The 9,786-nt window shown below is 51.2% G+C and overlaps 2 protein-coding genes across 2 annotated transcripts; one reads left to right on the forward strand and one right to left on the reverse strand.

Annotated features, from left to right (window-relative positions):
* Positions 1-412: 412 nt before the first annotated feature.
* Positions 413-3,696, forward strand: PtA15_1A856 (uncharacterized protein; the record flags this gene model as incomplete). Its single annotated transcript, XM_053165926.1, has 9 exons — positions 413-604; positions 703-888; positions 971-1,366; positions 1,433-2,512; positions 2,599-2,714; positions 2,789-3,006; positions 3,094-3,144; positions 3,231-3,361; positions 3,454-3,696. 9 exons carry the CDS (start codon positions 413-415, stop codon positions 3,694-3,696), a joined length of 2,613 nt encoding a protein of 870 aa, XP_053017069.1.
* Positions 3,697-4,740: 1,044 nt separating this feature from the next.
* PtA15_1A857 (uncharacterized protein) lies at positions 4,741-5,053 on the reverse strand (the record flags this gene model as incomplete). The annotated part of the gene is made up of 2 exons (XM_053165927.1): positions 4,741-4,795; positions 4,893-5,053. The coding sequence occupies 2 exons, from the start codon at positions 5,051-5,053 to the stop codon at positions 4,741-4,743; spliced, it is 216 nt and encodes a 71-aa protein (XP_053017070.1).
* Between the last annotated feature and the right edge of the window lie 4,733 nt (positions 5,054-9,786).

A 9,786-nucleotide genomic window follows, 5' to 3' on the forward strand; every position in this document is an offset into this window, starting at 1 on the left:
TCACATCTTAACTTTCACCCCAAGATAACGTTGTAACAAACAAAAAGTAACTCATAATGTTTGCAAAAACCATCCTCAAACCTTGAACGTTTGCGCGAACCAATTCAAAACCGCAAACGTTATTGGGAACTGAATCTAAACCTGAAACGTTTCTGGGAACCGGTTGCCAACCGGAAACGTTTCACAAGACCGTACTCTAACCTGAAACGTTTATGGAAGCCATATCTTAACCGGAAACGTTCCCAGGAACCGTTTTCAAACCTGAAACGTTTGGGAACGGTAGCAAGAAACTTTTCTTGCAGCCGTGGTGTAGTCCTCCGACGGATGATGGCTGTGGTGTGACAGGTTGGCGGGGGCGGAGAGTGGCAGCGAGCCGCGCGCGGGCCGGCCACCCCCAGCCCCCACACCCTCGATGTCGTTCCTCTCCTCGCTCCAAGGCACCGTTCTCCAGGGATACGCAGCCCTCCAAGGGCCCCAAGGCCAGCCCCAGTCCCCCACCGACACCCTCGGCAAGCTCCTCGACCGTCTCCAGAACTCCGCCCAGCATGAGGACAGGCGGAGCAGCATCCTCGGCATCAAGGGCATGGCCAGAGACTGGAAATCGGTAGCCCACCCACCCCCACCACACCCAGTATACCCCGATCTCTGCTTACCTCTCCCCCCCCCCCCCCCCCCCCCCCCCCCCCCCCCCCTTTGTTTTAGGAAGTCGGCCAAGTGGCTCTCCCGGCAATACTCGACTTGCTCGGCGAACCGGGCCTCGCGGACGACCTAGATATGGCCAAAGCATTGCTCGAGACGCTGAATATCTTGTGCGAAGTCGAGGAGACCGAGCCTGGCAGGGCCGCGCAGACAGACTGTGGAGTGGCCCATGTTGATACTTTCTTGATGGTCGGTGCTGTCCCTCGACATCTGAAGGATGATCCTTACACTCACATGCGATCTCTTGCTCCCACCCCCACAATCTGCTTAGAAACCCGACCCCACCCACGCAGTCTTGTCCCTGCTGAGCACCTCAAGCTTCTACATCCGCTTCTTTTCCCTGCAGCTCCTAGGCACCCTCCTCACCGCCCCGCCACCCCGCCCTCTGACCCTCCAGTCCCACTTCCTCACGGCCCCCGGCGGCCTGGGCGCGATCCTCTCCATCTTGGACGATACCCGAGAAATCCTGCGCAACGAGGCCTTGCTGATCCTCCTCAACATCACCGAAAAAAACGCCGACATCCAGAAAATCGTCGCTTTCGAAGGCGGCTTCGATCGCTTGTTTCACATCATCGATGTCGAGGGCGGCATCGGCGCCGGCGGGATCGTCGTCCAGGATTGCTTGTTGTGTGTCGGCCAGCTTCTGCGCTACAACGTCTCCAATCAAGTCAGTCTCATCATCCCAGAGTTGGCTCGCAGTTCGGCTGATCAAATCCTTGGTTCATCATCCCAGAATTATTTTCGAGAAACGTCATGCATTCCTCATCTGGCCCCCATGCTCCTTTTCCCTCCAGCGCAAGATCCGCATCCAGTAGCCCTCGACTCCTTTGCAACCCAGCCGTGGAGCGAGCAAAAGCTCAACAACGCTCTGCTTGTCCTCGCCCTCGCCCGCACCTTAATCTCGGGCGCTGGGGTCGGCAAGATCGCCAATCAGCGGGCAATCCTCTCCGGCGGCCTCACTCGCTGTCTCGCAGAGATGGGCCTAGCCAGTGCCGCACCCCCCATTCTCAAGTCTGAGGCTCTGCATATCCTCGCCCACGTCGTCCGAGGGAGCGAGATTAACAAGGAGTTCCTCAGCAAGTTGGTACTCAGTCCCTTGGCCGCATCGGCCCCGCCGCCCGGCCAAGATCCGAGCTATTCGGACCCCGAGAAGCCCGAGTTCTATCGCCTCCCGCCCCAGTCTGCCATCTTCGCACTCTTCTCACTCGCCCTCGAGGGACTCCCCGGAGCTCAGCATCCCACATCGGCCGATGACGAGTTCCAAACCCTGTCCGCCCGAGCTGCCGCTCTGAGTGCTATCGACAGCTTTCTGAACGGCAATCTGGATGCGCAGCTGGGTATCGTGGCCACCATGAACACGCCTATCCCTCAGCTGTCCGACCAGAACGCCGGCCCGTCTCACTCGCCTGGATCATTGCTCTTCGCGGCTCTGCAGGGCCTGCCCCCGACTGAAGCTGGGAGCATGGCTGCATACACCTCCTTCTTTGCCTCCCTCATCTTCGCACATCTCCTCAGAGGGTTCGAGCCCGCCAAGAAGCTGGCACGCGAGATCCGGATCGGCGGCGACCCTGCCGATCCCAACGCCCCGCCGGACGACGACGACGACCAGACCGGCCTGGTACAGATCTTGATCGGAAACTTGATGATGGCTCAGCGGATGCAAAGCCAGAGTAACAATGCTGGCGATGGGATTCAGCGATCCTTAGCATGGGCTCGAATCATGGTCGGCTACTTGATTGTTTTGGCCACGTGGCTATGGGAGAGTCCCTCGACAACGAGCGAGTTTTTGAGTGAAGGTACAAATTTACAAGTGGTATGTGTATCCTATCTCACCAACTGTCTCCCAATAACCAGTGATGAACTCACTGACTCGGTTACCCCCTTCGAAACAATGTATAGCTGATTGAGCCAATCAGTCAATCATCGGGCGTGGACCCGCTTGTCCAAGGTTTATGCGCGTTTGTGTTAGGCATCATATACGAAACCGACCATGACCCGGCCTCCCCGATACCAAGGTTAGTTGAGCCCCCTTTCGCCCGTCAGCCGGTTCGCTGACGATAGACGGCCTGGTTTTCGATGGGGCCCGAAGATCGACACTGCAGCCCATCCTCCATTCTCGTGTCGGACCAGACCAGTTCGTCAATCGGATCCTCAGGCTCAGAGAAGACCCTCGCTTCAAAAACGTCGGCCCTGACGTCCTCGAGTTGAGCCTCCAGCCGCCCGCCGGAACTGATCCCAGCAGCGCAGATCAAGAACCTGGACTGTGGTTCGATTGGCCGTTCGTGGAGTTTCTGAAAAATAACTATGGTGGGTGATCTTTGATCAACCTTTCATGTACCACATTAATCTACTGTGCGATATTAACTTCATTTCCCATTGATCAACCAAAAAAAGTATCTATACAGCAATCCATCTTAATCGATCCTGGATCCGGTGGAGGGCCAAGTGAGTTTCTTTCTTATTCTCCGAGAGGGAGGCGCCAGTTGGTATTCGAATGGTTACACACAAACCCACTGAATAAATTTCTCCAGAGTTTTCCAAAGAAAATACAGACCAATCCGAAGAATTAAGTAGACTAAAGACCCAGGTGGCCGCACAAACAAACGATATGCAAGCTCTGGAGCGGCAGGTATCGGAGCTGACGTTGAAACTAAAAGAGCAAGTGAGTGGCATCCAGCTCATGGTTTCCGGTGTTCTCCTTGATGACGAGTGAGTGACCGATGCTGATGGGGAATATGATGACGCCGAGCGAAGCCACGGGAGGCAGAAGAGATCGAAGGTCTGCGGAAAGAGAACGAGAGGCTAGTCGAGGAGGTGCGCGCCTTGCGGGAAGAGACGGGCCGGCTGAGTGCGGCGCAGAAGGAGACCGAGAAGGAGCAGGAAGACCTGCTCGTCTTGCTCGAGGAGGTGAGCAGCAAGAGACGCCGGGACAAGGCTGTGATGCGCGAGAAGGGCCTCGAGGTCAGTGAGGACGAGGACGATGAGGACGGCAGCTAGCCGCAAAGCCCTGGCTGTCTTGGGGCTCGTATACATCCAGGCGTGCCCTCCCCCCTTGTAACTGTATTGCTCTCCGTCCCACCCCCTCATCAGGTCTCCCCAACTTTGTTTGCTCCATACCTGCTCCTCTTCTCCAAACCGCGCCTTACCAACACACGATGGGAGCAATCGAAGCCTGTCTCGCTTAATCAATGGGCACGCTGTGGATGTACCATTTTTTCGTTTTTTTTTTGTACACCTTCAATATCCAGACCCTCTCACAACCTTCCCACCTCTCACCGTCTCCTCTCAAAAAGAAAGCTTCCTGTCCGCTATGAAGATTCATGTCTTGTCGTATACTGCCCGAAAACAAAAACGGTTCTTGTTTCTGCCTCGTCAGACCCCATGCTTTTGTGCATGTACCCTGGTGCAATTCTTCTACTTCCAGTAGGCTTCACTCAGTCCAAGGCAAAAGTCCAATGCATGTTATTTCATTCATATATTGTTGATCATACGAGATGTTGGCTGGGATGGAACAACCTCAACCTGGTTACGCTGGTCAGGATATCAGGTCTCGGTGACAAAGATTTGTAACACACGCACTGGCACAGATGCAACTGTGATGAAATCTGCGGATATGTTGATTTGGTGTCGGAAAATCAAACAGTGGTTGTGGCTCACTAGGCTCGAGTGAGCTGCCCATGCAGTTGGGCCACAGCCTACTTGCCTCTGGTGTGTGATTCACGTTGAAGGTTGCGTCCAGTGATACGACTCCCGTAATACTGTTTCATCTCACTCAACAATAGTCCGCCCTGGTGAACTAACTTATAGGCACAAGTGCTGATGTGGGCGAATCTGTTGATTTCATGGCAACAATCTCGGATGGGTTATGTAGAAATCAAGATGTACAGCTTGTCGTAGTAGGACCAAATCTGGCGTTATGATTACAGAGTGGAAAACAAATGGCAGCAAGGGTTCGCCGGAGTGATGTGTGTTCTACTTCCTGTTGATGAGAGGCTCCAACAGGCCAGGGGGATCCGACGATCCGGGGCGGCAGACGCGGTGTTACTTCTTATCGGCGGGGGTGTAAGTGGCGGAGCCTTTGCCGTCGTTGTAGTAGCTGCGAGGGGAGGTTGGATGTTAGGACAGGTCGATGGACGCGCGTGGAGAAGAGATACGCGACTCAGGTGGAACCGTTCGGGTTGTTGTAGTAGTACGAGCCATTGGTGTTGGAGTAATGGTACGAGTTCGGGTTCGGGGCGCTGGCTCCATAGTCGCGCGAGCAGTAGTGGTTGCCTTGAGAGTTGGTGCCGCTCGACCGGTAAGTGTAGCCAGAGCCGGAGTTCCCGGAGGAGCCGCTGTTTGATTGAGAAGGCATGATGGTTTTTGAGGTTTTTTGAGGAAAGAGGAGCAGCAATAGTGGGGTGAAGGGCAGCGAGCACGAACAAGCCCAGCCGTGTTATTTCATACTAGCGTTTAAGGGCGGCTGCGCCGCCCCGTGATCGCTGGTGTAAATTCATTCACCATTAACTTAAGACACTTCCTAAAATGTTGCCTTTATGGTATTCCTCTTATGCTCTGGCCTGGGATGTCGGTGAGAACAAGCAAGAAGAGTATGAATTTCAATCACGGAAGAAATGAACAAAAGGATCTTATCCAAGGACCTTCGCACAGTCACCTTGTTCCTGTCCTCAGCAAGCTCATTGTTGTGTCTTGGAACATCGACCGGATCGGGTGGTATTTCCGCATCGTTTGGCCCATTGGTGAGTATCCTGTTCAAAGAACCTGAGGTTGTCAAGTTGGTACGAATGGGTTCAGGAGGATTGATTGAAGACTGATTAGAATATGGGAAGGTTGCGATGGAGGACTCGAAAAAAGTGTTATTAGTTGGCACCCAGAATATCCAGCCTTTGCCCCCTTGAACATAACCAACAAGATTACACCGCCAAGCACGTTGATCCGTTTTACTCTTGCGATAAATATCAGGCTTGTGGACGAAGGCTACCTCGCCGAAAGTTCGGAGACAATCGAAAAGTGGCTTCTTGCCAAACATGACCTCCAGCGGTGTTTTGTCGCCCGTCAACGAATTGACCACTCTGTTGTGGGTGAAATAGCCCCAAAGATACGGGGGGGTTGAATTTTACAACCCTCATTTTACAATATGGAGGCGCTGGACCGACATGTCGGACAGCTTTTTAGTTTCACTTTTTTTTTTTTTTTTTTTAAAAAAAACAAGAAAGAATATTTGTTACTGGGAGCAAAGCGGGAGCGAAGTACACCACGGGCGAAGCTCAACGAAATGATTTCGATTGCCAGCCGATATCATTTCGGTTGGTCTGCCTGCAAGGGGGGACCGTCGCCAGACGGTCGGCGTTTTCACTGGAAAATTCCAGGAACCCTACTGGAAGGCAATCCAAAATTATTTTGGATCCCCAACGCACTTCCGAAGTGCTTTCGTGTGCAATTCGGAATGGTTACGGGCCGTCGCAGGTTTTGAAGGGCTCAAAACAAGGTTTCAGCAAGGTGGGTGGACAAAAGGGAGGCTTGAACCTGCAACATGCTTCTGATCCACCCCAACCGAGCCCCTTGCCAACTGCCCCAGACACACTGTTGCAGGAGGCGCTGTTTTATATATAGGACCATCCTTCTGTGAGGTGTGGTCAGCCATATTCGGAAATATTCCGGGGAAAATCCAGGAAAAAAACCGGAATGGTCTGTTTCCTGGAATGAAGTCGAATCAATTTCGACTTCATTCCATTTTGGACGCTACCCGAATTGCAATCGGAATGGTTCCGGTACTTTGACCATACCGGAAGCATTCCGATTGGTTTTCGGTCCTTCAACCATACCGGAACGATTCCAATTGGTTTTTGGGTTTTCCTACCATCCAGTAAATTTTCTGGATGGAAACTTTGAATCTTCACCCGTGGTGTAGCCCATGACTGCCTAGCTTGGTCCCTGTACAACTGTAGGATCCTATAAGCACTTCCGTGACAAGGGGCGCTGTAGATTCCAGCGTAGTCACGTGCCAGCGGAAGTACAGGGAGGTGTGTACATAGTCCACTCGGTCCCTGCCTGCCCTTTTGCCCCCAGGAAAGAACCGTTAAACTTTCCACTAGCGCCTTAGTAATCACTTCCTTTTGGGTTGCGCCTGCTCCCGGAGGACCCGCTTTGCTAACCCCTTCTCCCTTACCAACGTTGCTAGGCCAAGAGATCCCTCTTGGGCAAGCTCTAGCCGAAGCAAGGCCCTTGGGAGGAACATTCTCAGCGGACCGGGGATCAAACCTCCCTCCAACCCACACAGAGTCTTGGGAAGCCTCAACCGGCTTTTGGGACTCCCCAGGCGCCGCGGCACGGCACCAAAACTGTGAGCAGAAGGATGTGTTACCCATGGCTCAAGCAAAAGAGACCGACCACCCGGTCCCCAGTGCATCCAGGATTTTGAACCAGCTCATTGGTAGCCCTTGAGAAGCCAAGGTACTTTATAAACAGCTTTCCAGGAGCCTTGGCAAGCCAGTGGGCAACAATGAAATCTTGCCACTGGCTGGCAAGGTATGTACATGCAGCAGCATGCTCCTCGGTGAGCTTGTTGGTGGGAACAGGTCTCCCTTGCAGAGTCCAGTTGACTCGGAGAAATTGAAGCCATTGGACTGGTCTCAATTCCTCAAATCATATGCTCTGAAATGCCGTTCTGACTCTCCTGGGCACCTAACCAACCCCCAATCAAGTCAGAGAGCAGCATGATATAGAGAGTACAATGTCAAAAGGCAGCATGTAAACAGCTTGACCAACTCTTCAGGGCACCTAACCGACCCCCTGTTGAGTGATAAAGAAGTTGCCGAGAATGAGGGGGGAGTTGGAGCGGATTAAAACATAAGAGGTATATATAGGAACCAGGCTGCTCACCTTACTATTACAGGATGTATAACAAATCCTGACACTGACACCTGTTTGAGTACTGCTACACATGCATTATATAAATACATACACTGATACAGACAGATACTGATCCCACATGTTTGGTGGATGCTGGAAGCGGAAGCAAGGAAAGATGGCTAGAGTCAAAACATGAAACATGACTGACAAGAATTTCTGGTTCAGAGCCATTTTTGTCTAGGAATGTTGGCTCAGGCACCATGTTTGGCTAGGCATGTCGGCTCAGAGCCATGGTGGCTGTTTTGTCGCGCCAGAGGCGCCATCAGACCGACACCAAAGTGGCCGGATTGTCGCTCTGAAAGCATAACAATGGCCGCTTTGTCGGTTCATTTGTCCATTTTGTCGTGGATTCACCGGCATTTCACAAAAAAAACACGAATTTGGCCGTTTTTGTCGGTCCAGCGCCTCCATATTACAAGGCTTATGCTTTGTAAAAGCAATGCCATGTAAAATCATATTAAGCCACGGGTTTTTTGTAATTTTACAAGTGTTCTTCCATTTTTTCCTAGTTTGTAAAATAACTGTTGTGAAAAATACCTTGTCAATTTTCCGCTTGGCGGACTCAAATAGAATTTTACAAGTGATTTGTTCACAAGGGTTTCCCTTGCAAAGAAAAAGCCATGTAAAAAAGCATGTGAGTCACAATACATTCAAATTTGCAAGGTTTCCCTTACATGGGATCCTTTTTTGGATTCACAAGGGTTGCAAAATTCTGACCAGAGGGAGAAAGATGAGATTTTTACAAGGCATATGTCTATTTACAAGGCATAATTTCCCACCAGAAAACAAGACAAAAAAAATGACAGTGAAAATTTGAACACCGCCAAAGTCTAATGTAAAACAGCATGTCTCAAGCCTTGCCGTTGGTACTCAACCTTGGGTAGCTTTGCGGGCGCTAGATCAGTGGCCGAGCATTTGGGCTCAATGATATTTTTCTTAGTCTTCTTGAATTTGCCCGAGGTCTTTTCCCCTTCAATCTTCGACTCTTCAATCATCTGTTGCTGATTGCTAGTCTTCCCAACTTTCAATTGTATCTTCAACTCGCCCAACGCTTTTTGTTTGAGATCAGTTGGCTTTTCCGCTCCAGAGCGAGCGCCAACAGTCGCTTTGGCCGCTCCAGATGGAGCACCAATGGTCGCTTGAGCCGCTCCAGATGGAGGGCTCACAATTGCTTGAGATTTCTTGAGCTTTGTTGAAGCAGGGGCGACCTCCGGAGTCCGTGTCATTCGAAATCGCTACCTTTGGTACTTGCTTCACCGGAACGACTGTACGCCTTAGATCCTTGCTAGAATATGAAAAGATCTTAATCTAGAGCTTGTAGCAGCTTGACAACCAACACCCCAGCCTGCAAACACATTCTTTGCTCATGCCCGTAGCGTGCCGAAAAGAGGCTCCTCCCGCCCGGAAACTGTGGCCCAGGAGGCCGTGGTAGCCGGCTGCCGAGAAAACCGAGTTAAGCGCGTCGGGTTAGAAGTCGTCGTATGTTGACTTTGTTGTAGCCAAAAAGAGATGTGTTAGCGTTCCCGACCTCTTTCAACCTACGTTTTAAAGCCCCCACCCCACGGGACATAAACATGTCCAATTGTTCTGTCAGGATCAGGAACTGTGGGGTGCCTGGAGCCACTGTCTTTGCTGATCGCAGTGATAGGGTCGCCTCCGGCCCGAACGAGGCATCCAAGGAGAAAACAACAATGGATGTGAGCAGTGACGTCTCGAAGTGTAGTGTGCCAAACAGAGAAGGAAAAACGACTTACATATGTGTGGGTGGAAATCCAACGTGATCAGGGTGTTGAGGCGTGTAAAATTCATGTATCTTTGTGAATTGGTTTACTTTTCCGGGCGAATACAGCATTGTAAAACAAGGCTTGTAACCTGTATCCCGTAAAAATACATTTCTGAATTCAAATGATGAAATTCCAAAGGTGGTTTCACAAGTTTTGTGAAACATCCAGTGTAATATTATGTAAGCCCTCTGTACACAGTATGTTTACATTGTATGTATTACAATGTATAATTTACAAGGGCCAAGAAAAGTCCGAAAGCCCCGGAAAAATACATATTACCCCATAAATCTCATAAAATCCCAACGCATACCTTTCACAAGGGTTATGCCTTGTGAAATAAGTTTTGTAAAATTCACGGACCCGCAAAGATACGCAAAACCCCAAAATTTCA

Source organism: Puccinia triticina, chromosome 1A (genome assembly GCF_026914185.1).
Source record: "Puccinia triticina chromosome 1A, complete sequence".
In the NCBI taxonomy this organism is placed as follows: domain Eukaryota; kingdom Fungi; phylum Basidiomycota; class Pucciniomycetes; order Pucciniales; family Pucciniaceae; genus Puccinia; species Puccinia triticina.